The 16,561-nt window shown below is 44.0% G+C and overlaps 1 protein-coding gene across 2 annotated transcripts in view; it reads left to right on the forward strand.

The window, feature by feature from the left end:
* Positions 1–16,561, forward strand: part of ABLIM3 (actin binding LIM protein family member 3) — a 133,142-nt gene that overhangs the window by 91,443 nt on the left and 25,138 nt on the right. For both annotated transcript variants that reach the window (XR_010660916.1, XM_065918871.1), the window contains exons 9-10: positions 8,253–8,311; positions 10,661–10,732. Coding sequence is in view for 1 of the 2 variants with exons in the window: in XM_065918871.1 (XP_065774943.1) it covers positions 8,253–8,311; positions 10,661–10,732 (131 nt within the window). In the remaining variant the exon portion in view is untranslated. The remainder of the gene's footprint in view (positions 1–8,252; positions 8,312–10,660; positions 10,733–16,561) is intronic.

The raw sequence follows: 16,561 nt of genomic DNA on the forward strand, positions 1-16,561 counted from the left end.
GGGTCACTGACCTGCTCTAGGCAATGAAACTAGTAAGTGTTATGACCAGGATTGAACCTTTGAGGAATATTACATTAAATAATGTATAAACTGCCTCATATATGGTGAAGATTTCCCGGTTGCCAAGATTATAATGATGATATTGTTGCTATTGGGCTTCCCTGGTAGCTCAGATGGTAAAGAGTCCGGCTGCAATGAGGGAGAACTGGGTTCAACCCCTGGATTGGGAAGATCCTCTGGAGAAGGGAATGGCAACCCACTCCAGTATTCTTGCCTGGGAAATCCCACAGAGAGGAGCCTGGTGGTCTGCAATGGCAAAAAGTCCCACACGACTGAGCAACTTTCACTCACTCACTCAATTGTTATTACTACATGTCAAATTCAACAAAAGGGCTGACTCACGGTTCTCTTGCTGAGACTAGAACCCTTGGTAACAAGTCAGCAGAGTGCCCTTTGGTCTGCAGAAGTGTCCCCCTAGTGGTGGGGGTGGGGAATTTTTTTAAGTTGAGGTAGTAGTCACATACATAAAATTACCCATTTTATTTTTTTTTTAATTTATTTATTTTTAATTTTTCAGTGGGTTTTGTCATACATTGATATGAATCAGCCATAGAGTTACACGAATTCCCCATCCCGGTCTCCCATCCCACCTCCCTCTCCACCCGATTCCTCTGGGTCTTCCCAGCCCACCAGGCCCGAACACTTGACTCATGCCTCCCACCTGGGCTGGTGGTCTGTTTCACCACAGATAATATACATGCTGTTCTTTCGAAACATCCCACCCTCACCTTCTCCCACAGAGTTCAAAAGTCTGTTCTGTACTTCTGCATCTCTTCTTCTGCCCTGCATATAGGGCCATAGTTACCATCTTTCTAAATTCCGTATATATGTGTTAGTATACTGTAATGTTCTTTATCTTTCTGGCTTACTTCACTCTGTATAATGGGCTCCAGTTTCATCCATCTCATTACAACTGATTCAAATGAATTCTTTTTAACGGCTGCGTAATATTCCATGGTGTATATGTACCACAGCTTCCTTATCCATTCATCTGCTGATGGGCATCTAGGTTGCTTCCATGTCCTGGCTATTATAAACAGTGCTGCGATGAACATTGGGGTGCACGTGTCTCTTTCAGGTCTGGATTCCTCAGTGTGTATGCCCAGAAGTGGTATTGCTGGGTCATATGGTAGTTCTATTTCCAGTTTTTTAAGAAATCTCCACACTGTTTTCCATAGTGGCTGTACTAGTTTGCATTCCCACCAACAGTGTAAGAGGGTTCCCTTTTATCCACACCCTCTCCAGCATTTATTGTTTGTAGACTTTTGGATAGCAGCCATCCTGACTGGCGTGTAATGGTACCTCATTGTGGTTTTGATTTGCATTTCTCTGATAATGAGTGATGTGGAGCATCTTTTCATGTGTTTGTTAGCCATCTGTATGTCTTCTTTGGAGAAATGTCTGTTTAGTTCTTTGGCCCATTTTTTGATTGGGTCATTTATTTTTCTGGAATTGAGCTTCAGGAGTTGCTTGTATATTTTTGAGATTAATCCTTTGTCTGTTTCCTCATTTGCTATTATTTTCTCCCAATCTGAGGGCTGTCTTTTCACCTTACTTATAGTTTCCTTTGTTGTGCAAAAGCTTTTAATTTTCATTAGGTCCCATTTGTTTATTTTTGCTTTTATTTCCAATATTCTGGGAGGTGGGTCATAGAAGATCTTGCTGTGATTTATGTCGGAGAGTGTTTTGCCTATGTTCTCCTCTAGGAGTTTTAGAGTTTCTGGTCTTACATTTAGATCTTTAATCCATTTTGAGTTTATTTTTGTGTATGGTGTTAGAAAGTGTTCTAGTTTCATTCTTTTACAAGTGGTTGACCAGTTTTCCCAGCACCACTTGTTAAAGAGATTGTCTTTTTTCCATTGTATATCCTTGCCTCCTTCGTCAAAGATAAGGTGTCCATAGGTTCGTGGATTTATCTCTGGGCTTTCTATTCTGTTCCATTGATCTATATTTCTGTCTTTGTGCCAGTACCATACTGTCTTGATGACTGTGGCTTTGTAGTAGAGTCTGAAGTCAGGCAGGTTGATTCCTCCAGTTCCATTCTTCTTTCTCAAGATTACTTTGGCTATTCGAGGTTTTTTGTATTTCCATACAAATTGTGAAATTATTTGTTCTAGTTCTGTGAAAAATACCGTTGGTAGCTTGATAGGGATTGCATTGAATCTATAGATTGCTTTGGGTAGAATAGCCATTTTGACAATATTGATTCTTCCAATCCATGAACACGGTATGTTTCTCCATCTGTTTGTGTCCTCTTTGATTTCTTTCATCAATGTTTTATAGTTTTCTGTGTATAGGTCTTTTGTTTCTTTAGGTAGATATACTCCTAAGTATTTTATTCTTTTTGTTGCAATGGTGAATGGTATTGTTTCCTTAATTTCTCTTTCTGTTTTTTCATTGTTAGTATATAGGAATGCAAGGGATTTCTGTGTGTTAATTTTATATCCTGCAACTTTACTATATTCATTGATTAGCTCTAGTAATTTTCTGGAAGAGTCTTTAGGGTTTTCTATGTAGAGGATCATGTCATCTGCAAACAGCAAGAGTTTCACTTCTTCTTTTCCTATCTGGATTCCTTTTACGTCTTTTTCTGCTCTGATTGCTGTGGCCAAAACTTCCAACACTATGTTGAATAGTAGTGGTGAGAGTGGGCATCCTTGTCTTGTTCCTGATTTCAGAGGAAATGCTTTCAATTTTTCACCATTGAGGGTGATGCTTGCTGTGGGTTTGTCATATATAGCTTTTATTATGTTGAGGTATGTTCCTTCTATTCCTGCTTTCTGGAGAGTTTTAATCATAAATGAGTGTTGAATTTTGTCAAAGGCTTTCTCTGCATCTATTGAGATAATCATATGGTTTTTATCTTCCAATTTGTTAATGTGGTGTATTACGTTGATTGATTTGCGGATATTAAAGAATCCTTGCATTCCTGGGATAAAGCCCACTTGGTCATGGTGTATGATTTTTTTAATATGTTGTTGGATTCTGTTTGCTAGAATTTTGTTAAGGATTTTTGCATCTATGTTCATCAGTGATATTGGTCTTTTTCTTTTTGGTATTGGTAGTTTTCTTTTTTTGTGGCATCTTTGTCTGGTTTTGGAATTAGGGTGATGGTGGCCTCATAGAATTAGTTTGGAAGTTTACCTTCATCTGTAATTTTCTGGAAGAGTTTGAGTAAGATAGGTGTTAGCTCTTCTCTAAATTTTTGGTAGAATTCAGCTGTGAAGCCATCTGGTCCTGGGCTTTTGTTTGCTGGAAGATTTTTTATTACAGTTTTGATTTCCTTGCTTGTGATGGTTCTGTTAAGATCTTCTATTTCTTCCTGGTTCAGTTTTGGAAAGTTATACTTTTCTAAGAATTTGTCCATTTCATCCAAGTTGTCCATTTTATTGGCATAGAGCTGCTGGTAGTAGTCTCTTATGATCCTTTGGATTTCAGTGTTGTCTGTTGTGATCTCTCCATTTTCATTTCTAATTTTGTTAATTTGGTTCTTCTCTCTTTGTTTTAAGTTGAGGTAGTAGTCACATACATAAAATTACCCATTTTAGAGTGAACACTTTAGTAGCTTTTGGTGCATTCACAATGCTATGCAACCACTGCTTCCATCTAGTTCCAAAACACTGTCATCACCCCAAAAGGAAACCCACAGCCATTAAGCAGTTGCTCCCTATTTCCCCTCCTCTGAGCCCCTGGCAGCCACTAGTCTGCTGTCTTTGGATGGCATATTTGGGGTATTTCATATAGATGTGGCCTTTTTGTCTGGCTTCTTTCACTTAGCATAATGCTTTCCAGATTCATCCACATTGTACCATGCATCAGTGTCTCCTTCCTTTTCACAGCTGATTAATATTCCATTTCATGGATATGCCACACTTGTTTATCTGAGTGGGGATTTTAAAGGAGCCTTTCCATAGTCCTGGCAAGGCTGTGTCACAGAAATAGTGCTTCTAACATAAAGGTGGAACTCAGAAACCTCACTTGTTACAATCCAGAGGAGAAGGAACCTAACAGTCTGGCTGGGATCAGGGGCTGAAATCTCAAATGCCTGTTTAAATGAGTGAGAAGGGCAGGGAGGCAGACAGCAGGGAGGGTCCTTGGCCTCCTGCAGGGTCTAAGAGTATTCATATGCAAAAATACTTTAAAATAAAAACACTGTGTTTGCCAAACAGAACCTTCAGGTGGGCCAGTTTCAGTCCCTGCTGCCTCTGTAAGCCTGGCTGGGCTTCCCGAAGACTGTGGCACCAGCTCCAGCTTTGGGTTTTATAAATCTCCACTAATGCAAAAAAAAAAAAAAAGATGTTGACAAGTTGACTTTACAGGTCTGGCAGAGATGTGGGTGGGTGGGTCCCCAAGCCTTAAACAAGCCAAAACGTTACAGGGGTGCAGTGTGTTGTAACCAGTCAGAGAGGTAAGACTGAATGCTGACTCTGCTAGGGATTCAAAACAGCCTTAGTGCTCTGCTGAGGGACAGTTTTGGAGATTTAGATTTCTGACTCTGAGTCAGCTGAATCAGAAATAGCTAATCTTTCACTTCCATAACATTTGCAGAATCTGGAATTGTGGGTGATAGTCTCAGAGGATGAGAGAGTAACTCGTGAAATCACTAGTCTAACAAACAGTGTTGAAGTCTTGCAAGTTAGGAGTTCTGTCGTGTCACACTGGTTTCTTTACTTTATGACATTCCAGGGGAACAGATTTGAAGTATTAACTGGTAGTTAGCCTTGTGGTTCTCCAATTGGGCTTTCCTGGCGACTCAGGGGGTAAAACGTCTGCCTGCAATGTGGGAGACCTGGGTTCAATCCCTGGGTCAGGAAGATCCCCTGGAGAAGGGGCAACCCACTCCAGTCTTCTTGCCTGGAGAATCCCATGGATGGAGGAGCCTGGTGCAGGTTACAGGCCATGGGGTCGCAAAGAGTCGGACACGATTGAGCGACTTCACTTTCACTTTCACTTCACTTTCTCCAATTTAGAAACAAAAATCACCTAGGGAGCTTGTTAAAACTGCAGATTCCCAGGCCCCCCTCTAGAAAATTGACTTCAGGAATTCTTGGGAGCGGGGTGAGGGTGGTCAGGATTCTGCATTTCACCAGGCTGCTGGACAGGTGGTCCACAGGTCCCATTTTAACAAGCCCTAATCTAATAAATCTTACAGATACTCAATCTTTTGTAGCTGTCATATCAGAGTTTAGACTATACCAGTTGTCCAAATCTCTGAGTCCAGTTCAGAAAATTCAACTGGCCTAAAATAGAGTATCATGTTTCTTTTATTTCTTCACTCATTCAGTATTTGTTAAGAATCTGTGGTCCCTTCAGGTTTGTCCGTAGATAAAACAAATGTGAATCCTGCTCCTTGCAGAACCTACATTCTGGGTCCAGATTGTTGAATGGGGCAAATTATTTTTTTTCTGTACAGAGGTGCCTGTTAAGTTGGAAGCAGAATCTCTAAGGGTTTGGAGAGGTAATAAACATCTGTTAGGGTAACTACCACATGATGTGTCTCCTCAAAAATGTCCCTGCTGAGCAATTATATACCCAATGTGTGCTTGAATACTGCCAGGGACAGAAGGCTCACTGTCTGAATGAACCCAGTCAGTCTTTAGACGTTAAATTTTCCTTCCCTGAAACTTCTGCCCTTAATACTTTTTCTTCAACTTTTGAAAGTCTTTTAATTCATTTTTATGCAATTTTGAAAGACTATTTTCCATTTACAGTTGTTATGAAAAATTGTCTATATTCCCTGTGTTGTACAATACAACCTTGATCCTGTCTTATATCCAGTACCTTGTACTTCCCACTCCCCTGCCCTTAATCCTTGTTCTACTTTGTAAGACATATTGAGCAAGTTAATCTGTCTTCCCATGGAGAGGCACTGAAATATTCAAAAGTCCTTTCCTCCCTTCTGTTACATCTGCTCTTCCCCATGGAGAAGACCCTGCTTTAAGGCCTAATTTTGGGTCCCCTCACTATCCTGGTCACCATTATCCTGTGGGCACATATCAGTCTGAAAAATACAAAGATAGGCTCCAACCAGTCATTCATTCATTTCTGCATCAGGTACTATTTTAGGAAGAGAGCTATTGACTGATATGCAGACCATAATGTCACAGAGGTCTTGATTTGTTTGGCTGTGCCCAGTCTGGGTTGCGCATGTGGTATTTAGTAGTTCCCTGACCAGGCATCAAACTCAGGCCCCCTACACTGGGAGCACAGAGTCTCCCTGGACCACCAAGAAAGTCCCCTTTACCTCTTTAATTTAAATGATATACTGCCAAAACCCAAACTTCTGGTTTTTAAAAATTTCAAACATTTTTTTAAATTTCTAAAGATTATAACTAATTACAGTTTATTTCTTCCGTTTGATCCCTCCCTCCCCCTCCACACACACACACTACTTGTGAAAATCTGCTTTCCTGTATGCAGAATGCTGAAGCCATTTGTGGCTCGGCCTTATTTCAGAACAGATACATCCGTGGCCTGGAGAGATCATCTAGTCTGACCTGCTCCCTCCGCGCTTCATTTCCCCCCGTGAGAACCTCCCTCTGACCCTTTACCTTCCCTGTGCCTCTCTCACTTAATCTCACGACCTTCTGAGACATCTGTGTCTCCCTCATCCATTTCCTACAGTGACCTGTAACATGTGCTTCCTGCCAGAGCCACTGCAATAAACAAACCCTGGTGAATTCAGAGGCAACTCAGAGAGGACCCGGAAATGTTCTCTCTAATTATTCCCAAAGCTGGGGTCCCCACCCATCACTTGGTAGTGGACACACCCTAAGATCTCTGGCTCCAGCTGCAGACCCTGAGTCCCCCTACTGGGCTCCGAGAGCCATTGCACTTTACATTGGGAGGAAATACACTCATGTAGAAGCAATCAGGGAGCATCGGCAAGCAAACACCTGCAAACATCAGCAAACAAGAATCAGACCCTCAAGTGACAAAACTGGCCCTGGAATTCAAATTTTTGAGATGAAAACAACGTCTCAGACCCTCCAAAGCCCACCTCACTGTTACTCAGATGAAGAAACTGGGATGGAGCAGAGCCCAGAAGGGCTGCTTGCTTTGGGCCCCTCCTGTCCCCGGCTCACTGTTCAACCTTACACTACCCGCTGTCACTTACTCAGTATCCAGCCCTAGTGGTTCCAGGCAACAAACTGTAATGGAAAAGATATTCTAAAAACAAAGTCAGACAAACAAATGCCATCTGGGAGCTCAGGAATCTAGCCATTTGCTGGCTCCTTTCCTTTTAGGGTTGATCACAGGAACAGTGGCACCAGAGGGATAACATGTTCCTATTTTTCCCTCTAATCCAGGACACCTGTCCTTTCTTTGGGGAATGTGTGATATTTGGGACTTCTTCTCAACACGTGACTGGCCACCTGTTGCTCATGCCTTTCCAAATAGGCCTCTCCAGTTGGGGCCTGGCCAACTGGACCCCCCCACACACAAGAAAACATGGGCAGCCGAATACACTAAATTTGAGGAGTCTGGAGTCTCTTAGGATTTAGCAGGTCAAGACTGTGCTCTGAAGCAGAATATGCAGCATGACACCTCCTCCCCTTGAAGGTGATAGCTCTGGTAGACTGTCCTAAGTCTCTGAAGAGTGAGGAGGGCTGGAGTTCACACAGACCGTCCCTTTATTTCACCTCCACTGCATGCATTCACTTGACAAATATTTATTGACCACCTGCTCTGTGTCCCTCACTGCCAACCACTCATCTCATCACCCCACAAACATGTACGGAGCCTCTGCTGAGAGCAAAGCCCCGTGGTGGATGCTGTGGGAGACCCAGTAATGAAGTAAGCTTAGCTCCCACCCACAGGGATCTCTTAATTTAGTTGGGGTGATAAATCCACAAGCTACTATATTTTAAGGCCATATGTGCTGGGAATGATACAAAGAATGATGGATCACAAAGGAGAGCCAAGTCACTCACAGCTGGCAGGTAAGAAGGTTCACAGGATGTCATATGAGATGTGGACCTTGGGGAAGGGCAGGGTGTGGCAGGCAGAGAGAGTGTGTGGGTGGCTGGATCGATGTTGCAGCAGAGATCCAGGAAAACCAAGGGGTCCTCCTGGCTGCTGTCGGACACGTGTGCTGACAAGGGAGTAAATGGGGGTGGGCATGGGGAGACACCCAGGGTTCTGGTGGGTGTGAAAGGTCTGAAATTTTTATTATTTTCCTGGTCCCTTAGGTTCTGAGGTCTGGCACCCCATCTGCAAGCAGGCAGCCCGGGCAGAGAAGAAGTTAAAGGTAAGCAAAGGTGGTGATGATACCAAACCAGTTCCTTCCAGTCCCAGGTTGGAGGCACTGCGCTTTACTAGAGAATCACTCCTTAGTGTTCACACTTTCAGACGTGTGCCTGTATCCTTAGATTTCCTTAACAGTAACATCCACCTCACGGAGGTTTTGAAGGGATTTCAAGAGACAGTGGATGTGAGAGCACTTTGGAAACTGTAAAGCACTGTGTGAATGTGAGTTTTTCATGTTTCTGGAGCGAGGCTACACCCTTCTCATTACTTGCCAGGATGCTGGCCTCTGTGAGGCACAGATGCCATGGTTTTTCCCCAGCCTAAGATCATTCATTAATAATAGTGGTTAAAATTGTCACAGAAGTTGACAGCTTGCAAAGCGTCTTCACAACCACGCTCTGATTTGATTTAACACCGCAGGGCAGATGGGTAACGAATTGTGTCTTTGCCTTGCTGGTGAGAAAAGCAGGGCCTTCAAGAGGGGGGTGACTGTCCTGTAGTCATGCCGCCAGTCAGGAGCACAGCCAGCCTCCCCAGACGCACACTGGAGCAGCTGAGGTCGTGTCCCTCTGGATGACCGTGTGCTGACAGGTACCAGGAAGGCCCAGGAATCTGGGTTCTTGATCCTAGGACTGCAGGAGGGGGGTGGGGGGGGCACAGCTCCCGAGTCCTTGATGCTGTGGAGGGGAGCCCTGGGGTGTGTGTTGGGGGCCCTCGATGACCTCTAAAGTGTCTCCACACCCTGGTCTCCCGGTATTAACTCGGCTGTTGGGATGCTATTAAAGTTATCTGCTGGAATCTCAACTAAAAATGCATGTGTACAATTTCTAACCAGCTGGTTAAACTATATCCTTTGCCATCTCGTCTGTTTCATTTGTGAAAGAGCTGGTTTATTGATGCAAATTTTTTTGAGCTGTGAGTTTTTTCCCCTGTTTCTTCAAAGGCCTCTCCTTTTTAAGGTGTAAGAAGACCTATTTGTCCTTTTCTTCCACCATTTCCTTCTCTTTGTTGGCATTTCTTGAATTTCAGTTATCTGTCCACAAACCTGATGCTTTTTGCTGTATCTGTGTACCACTTGTATCTTCATGTACTTTATTTTTTGTTGAAATCACTTACTCCTTTTTAGTTAATCAAGCATTTTAAAATGAGACTGTATCACCCAGTGGAAAATCAGTATTGCTTTCTATAAATAGAAGGTAATCCGAAAATAAATTCATTGAAAATGAAATATTTTGGAAGAATAACTCTAGAAATTTTAGCTAATCATATTGCCTGTACTTTCTTTTTCTTAAAAAAAAAAAAAAAAGGTGGGGGAAAGAGTCAAGGAATGGAATTAGCAATTGCTATTGAAATGTACTAGGACCAAATTAAGATTTCTTCCTTAATCTAACCAAGAGGATTGAAATAGAATTTTACATTTTATTCTCTCACTCTGACTCAGTATTATCTAATTTTTCCCTAAATTCATCTCCCCAGAAACACACTAGTCCATGATCTACGTTTGGGAAGCAGTGCTGTGTAGTCCAACTTAGAATGCTCTAGGGACTTCCCTGGTGGTTTTAACTTGTAGGATGAGAGATCCTGAAGGGAATGTAGCAGTCCTTAAGACCAGCCCCTTATTTCACAGATCAGGAATTCAAGATGCCTAAAATCACACAGTTTACCAGTGATCTTTGATTTCCAATCTGTTTTCCATTTAACCGCGCTTGCTACCACGCTCTTAAACGCACCAAAGATGAACAGAGTGCTGTTCTGTTAAGGGAGCCATTAATCCATCACTGTCATCGTTCAGAGAAAGATTTTTTAAGTTTCTCACTTAAGGTTGATGTCATTTTGCAATGGGTACACTATAAAAATAATCAGCATATTGTGCAAATTACACGGCATTTAACCTACCTTTCCATTTTGTATAAACAAACTGCTAAGGAATGATGCTAACCAGTTTTATCCATTTAAAGTAAATACATTATTGACAGGGATAAGCCAAAATGACAAGTTTTATGAGTAGATTATTCTTGCCTGGAGAATTCCATGGACAGAGGAGCCTGGCTGCAGTCCATGGGATCGCAAAGAGTCGGACATGACTGAGCGACTCTCACTACCATCTAACAGGCCAGTTAAAAATACTTGAAAAACAAATTCTGTCCAACCACATAAGGTGCTGTGCATTTCCACTTTCATTCACAGTCAGACATTGATTTAAAAGGCAGAATATAAAGAGGGAATACCGAAGGAGCTGGAGAGTGCTTTTAGCAGTATTACTGATGTGCCCCAAAGAGCTATGCCCCCATCCCCCCGCCCCACCGAGCGACACGCGCAGCCTCTCACTCTGTCTTCCTCTCTCCCACAGCATCGGCGGACGTCTGAAACGTCCATCTCGCCCCCTGGATCTAGCATCGGGTCACCCAACCGAGTCATCTGCGTATGTATCACTTTGCAGCCACTAACCCCTTTTCTTCCCCGGGCCTGATAACGAAAGAGTTTCTGCATGCGTGCTCAATGACTAAGTCATGTCCAACTGTTTGCAACCCCATGGACTGTAGCCCGCCAGGTTCCTCTGTCCATGGAATTCTTCAGGCAAGAATACTGGAGTGGGTTGTCATGCCCTCCTCCAGGGGATCTTCCTGACCCAAGGTTCGAACCCACGTCTCCTGCGTTGCAGGCAGATTCTTTACTGCTGAGTCGCCGGGGAAGCCCCAAAGAGTCTCCAAAGACAGGCAGAGTTGGCAGTCAGGTTTCCATCCATCTGGTGTCTCGTGTGTGCCTGTCCTGTGCCAGGCTCTGTGCTAGGTCCTGAGGATGCAGCAGGGCACAGGGACAACGTGGGCCCTGCCCTTGTGGAGGCCACAGCCTCGTAATAGTTACAGGGATCGTATTCAGTTCACAAGCAGCTCTGAAACCAGTGTGATGTGCCTCTTCCCCAGGGCTCACTGAGACCAGAGCAAGAAGAAAACTTGGATCACAGTGGTATTCGGAGTGGGTCTTGGGTGGGATGTTGATGTGGAGATGATGGTTGTGGTAAAGAGGCAGACAGGAGGAAGAAGCCATAGGAATGTGGAAACATGGCTGTAAAGGGTCTGCAAACATAAAGAGCTTTCTGATCATGTGAAGAGTCCAGGGGTAGAGTAAAGTACTTGCTTGAGTCTGAGTTCCCAGCCCCAGAGGCTTCGAACACAGAGACGCCCCTCATTTGCAGGGATGTGGTAGAAAGGACAGGAGTTGAGTTAGATGATCTCACAGGCCCCTTGGATGTGTAATGTATTCATCCATTCATTAAGCAGATAGGTACTCAGTGTCCCCTCTGGCCTAAATGCTGGGCTCTGGTCAACTGCATTCACCTGCTGCCTGTCCTCGTAACATTGACCCCATAATTCCACAGATAATCAGATGGCACTCTAATAAGTGCTCATAAGAAAACTTGCAGGGTGCTCTGCTGATGCTGCAGATGAACAGAGGGACCTGACAGCCTAGGATCATTTGGGAGAAGACTCCTGAGGAAGAAACAGTTAGCTCAGGCCTGAGAGGTAAATGGAAGTGAGATCGCAGAGGTGGGGGTGGGCCAAGCCAGAGCGGACTGCAGTCAGTAGCCATGGGGCCCGACAATCAGCAGACCCGATTCCAGAGCCCTGCAGCCTTCCTCAAGTCAAAGGGCCACAAAGACCAGAAACGAGGGAAGTGGTCTAGAGCAGGAGAGCAGGAAAGCCCTCCTCATAAGGAGTTCTAGAGACAGCCAGCAGCCCTGAGTAGGCCCTGCCCACCATTGCTTCATCATCATTTCACTCCAGACCCACATTCAGTTTCCTCCTTGATCCCTGGATAATGTCCATTGACGAGACTATTTCCTCTCCTTTAAGAGACGTGAGTTACCACTGACTGCAACTTCAATATGGGTCAATACAGCCATATGGCTCCCACAAAAGACAAGTGATTTTGATCACAGGCTGTCCTCATTGGAGATTCCAGTCCAGAGCAAGAGAGATAATAGTCCCCCTGGTGCTGTGAATGGGGTCGGACTAAAGTAGGATTAATGAGCTTAGTTTCAGGGCTCATGGGGTGAGAAGGTCACAGGCAAAAATGAGCATGTCTCTAGAAGAGCGTTACCAGGATATGGGAGCTCAGACACATGGGGACACAGAATGCCACTGGCCCCTGGCCGTCCCCCCCGGGGAGCCCCTGAACTTTTGTGATATAAGTTAGGCCCTGATGACATTCACCCTGGAATTCTGGAGTTCATAGAGTTGCCCCTGGGAGAAGCAGCCCCACTCCAGATGAACAGCAGGAGCTGGGGGCACCTGCCACGGTGTCCTCCAAATGGGGGCTTATCCACGGAGACCAGTCAGTCACCCCTGGCAGCCCAGCACGGGCCTGTGTGTCTCCCCTCCCGTATTCCCCTGCTCTCACCTCCAGCTGCTCTCGGAAGTGACTACCCTTGTAATTTGAGCCTTGTTTTAAGTCAGACCATTGCAAGCATGGTTTCCAAATTCAAGGAACAGTCCATCCAGCCACTTCTGGGGCATTCCATAACAGGCAGAAAGATCAAGTATTGGCTTCATGTTCATAAATATGGAGGTTTGGTATTAGGATGATCGGTGAACCTGGAGGGGCAGGTTCTTTCAAACTTTGCTCCACTCCCCACTGACTGCTGGAATCACCTCCAGCCCAGTGTGTTCTCTTCCTTCCTGCTCCTTATGTTAGGATGCCTCTGATATTGACAAGTCTGTAAGATGCCAAGAGCTCTCAAGGTCAAGATCTAACATCGCAGGAGAAAAGGCAGCAGTTAATTCAGCAAGTGGAGTCTCCTGATAAGGTTCTCTTACACACACACCCCCAGACTGGTCCAGACATGGGCATCTGACCTGGGCAGGGTCTAGCAGGAATGAGATGGCGTGGTTCAAGGGGTGTCAGTGTGAAGGGAGCATGTACAGGAGCATTGGTAGGGCCTACTGTGGCAGAAGGGAAGGACTGGCCAGGCTGGAGCTGTGGCAGAGCAGCCAGGACAGGAGCCGGGTCCACTAAGGGCGGGCAGGGCCTTGCGAGGGAGACAAACTCACAGACAGCCCCTCTCTCCACTCAGTCTCGACCTGCGGGCGCCCCCTGTTGACCAAACCCAGCTGACAACCAGAGCGCCCGTAACACAGTCCGTGGGACCTCAGAGCGGGGCCCGCAGGAGTGGGCTGTGGGTCTCAGTTCAGCACAGTGCCCAGACAGCAGCAGGATGGGATGGGGTTGGAGGAGTGGAAGGGCCTTGGGACGTGTTTAAAATATCAACAGTCCTAAGGTCTTTATGAAAGTTGCTGTGTCTATGGCAGTCTTGACTCTTGAGACTTACCTGGCCCCCCAGGTACTGGGAGACTATTAGAGAATAATACAGTCTCCCTGGATTTTCTCTTAATCTTCCTCACCTCAGGACCTTGTAGGACCCAGTGGTTTCGGGAGACAGATTCTGATTGACCACAGTAAAACCGGGTGACCAGAAACAGGGAATGGCTGGAGGACACAGACACAGAAAGGAGCTGGCTTCAGGCGCCATGAGACGGGCGCTGTCCCCAGCAGGGGGCGCTGTCTCTCAACCCTTGTGCTTCCAGAGGGCTGAACTCAGGCCAAGTCAGGTGGTCCATAGAGGCTCGCTTCAGTTCAGTGGGAGGAGCAGCTCTCTGAGGGCAGCGACCTCACCATCCCAGGAGGCCAGGAGAGGGCAATGGAGAGCGCAGGCTCCCAGGCTAGAGTGCCTGGGCTTGAATTCTAGTACTGCTGCTTATTAGCTATGTGACCTTGGGCGAGTTCATTGATTTCTCTGTGCCTGTTTCCTTATGCAAAAATGAGGATAATATTAGTATGTACTATTAGAGCTGGGAGTTCTATTAACTCAGTTAATCCATAGCAGGGGGATGCAGTCTGGCTTATTATAAATGGTCATCACGTGTTTGCTGGTGTTTTCCTGTCATGATGAATTCTGTCTTTACATCTTCAGCATCTTCTTCAAGGATGCTCACTGTGTGGGCCTGGAAGGCTGGATTCAGCCCTACTGGTTAAGTGGTACAAGTAGGAGGATCTTTCGGGCTATAATTTCCTCATCTGGAAAACAGGAATAATATTTTATTTAATTTTTATGTTAAATTGGAGAATAGTTGGTTTACAATATTGTGTGAGTTTCAGGTGTACAACAAAGTTACTCAGCTATACATGTATACATATCCATTCTTTTTCAGATTCTTTTCCCATTATAGAATATTGAGTAGAGTTCCCTGTGCTATATAGTAGGTCCCTGTGGACCATCCATTCCATATATACCAGTGAGTATTTGTCAGTCCCAAACTCGCAGTCTAACCCTCCCCTCTACCTTGGCAGCCATAAGTCTTGCTTTTGAAGTCTGTGAGTCTGTTATGTTCATTTGTATCATTTTTTTGATACAAAAAAAAAAATGTATCAAACATACACTTGGCAACCATAACTCTGCTTTTGAAGTCTGTGAGTCTGCTATGTTCATTTGTACCATTGTTTTAGATTCCACATATACCTGATATCATGGGGTTATTTGTCTTTCTCGGACTTATTTCACTTGGTATGACAATCTCCAGGTTCATTCATGTTTCTGTAAATGGTGTTATTTCATTCTCCCTTATGGCTGAGTAAGATTCCATTATGTGTGTCCATGCTTCTGTTGATAGACACTTAGGTTGTTTCCATGTCTTAATTACTGTAAATAGTGCTGCAGTGGACACTGGGCTTCATGCATCTTTTTGAAGTACAGTTTTCTGTGGATATATGCTCAGGGATGAGATTGCTGGATCATATGGTAACTCTATTTCTAGTTTTCTAAGGAACCTCCATACTATTCTCTGCAGTGGTTATACCAATTTATATTCCCACCAACAATGTAAGAGGGTTCCCTTTTCTCCATACTCTCTCCAGCAATTACTGTCTTTAAACTTTTTGATGATGGCTACTCGACTGGTATGCGGTGATCTCATTGTAGTTTTGATTTGCGTTTTTCATAATTAGCGATGTTGAGCACTTTCTCTTGTGCCTCTTGGCCATCTGTATGTCTTCTTTGGAGAAATGTCTGTTTAGATTTTCTGCCTATTTTTTGATTGAATTGTTTGTTTTGTCTTCTTTGATATTCAGCTACATGAGCTGTTTGTGTATTTTGGAGATCAATCCCTTATTGGTCACTTCATTTGAAAATATTTTCTCCCATTCTGTGGGTTATCTTTTTGTTCTGTTTGATTTCCCTTTGCTGTGCAAAAAAAAATTAAGTTTAATTAGATTTCATTTGTTTATTTTTGTTCTTATTTTCGTTACTCTGTGAGGTGGATCAAAAAAGGTACTGCAATGATTTATGTCAAAGAATATTTTGCCTGTTTTCCTCTAAGAGTTTTATATTATTTGGTCTCAAATTTAGGTTTTTAGTCCATTTTAAGTTTATGTATGATGTTTGACTTCCCTGGTGCTCAGTGATAAAGAATCCACCTGCCAATACAGGAAGCACAGTTTTGATCCCTGGATCAGAAAGACCCCCTCAAGAAGGAAATGGCAACTCATGGCATTCCCTTGCCTAGGAAATCCCATGGATAAAGGAGCCTGGCAGGCTATACTCCTTGGGGTCACAAAGAGTTGGACTTAGTGACTAAATAGCAACAACAATATATGATGTTAGAGAATGTTCTAATTTCATTCTTTTACATGTAGATGTCCAGTTTTCCCAACACAACTCATTGAAAAGACTTTTTCTCCATGGTATATTCTTGCCTCCTTTGTGGTAGATTAATTGACCATTGGTACATGGGTTTATTTCTGGCATTTCTGTCCTATTCCATTGATACATTTCTGTTTTTGTTCCAGTACCAAACCGTTTTGATTGCTGTAGCTTTGTAGTATAGTCTGAAGTCAGAGAGCCTGATTCCTCCAGCTTTGTTTTTCTTTCTCAGGATTGTTTTGGTTATTCAGGGTCTTTTGTGTTTTCATACAAGTTTAAAACTTTTTTGTTCTAAAAAATAGGAACAATGTTGACCCTTCTTTCTTTCACAGAAGTGACCTAACATTTAGAGAAAGTCATTCCTAGACAGCACAGGACAGCACACGCATGTGCTCAATCACCATCAGCCCGGGTGGAGTGAATGACCTGTCTTATTTTCACATTTTCTGAGTCTTTTATCCTAACTGAAGAGGCTCATTCCCTCTGTGCCTGGCTTTTATTTCCACTCTCCTTTCCCGCTTATCTTTCTGCTTCTTTCCTGTCCATTTCCCTCTT

This window comes from Muntiacus reevesi, chromosome 1, assembly GCF_963930625.1.
Source record: "Muntiacus reevesi chromosome 1, mMunRee1.1, whole genome shotgun sequence".
Taxonomy (NCBI): Eukaryota; Metazoa; Chordata; class Mammalia; order Artiodactyla; family Cervidae; genus Muntiacus; species Muntiacus reevesi.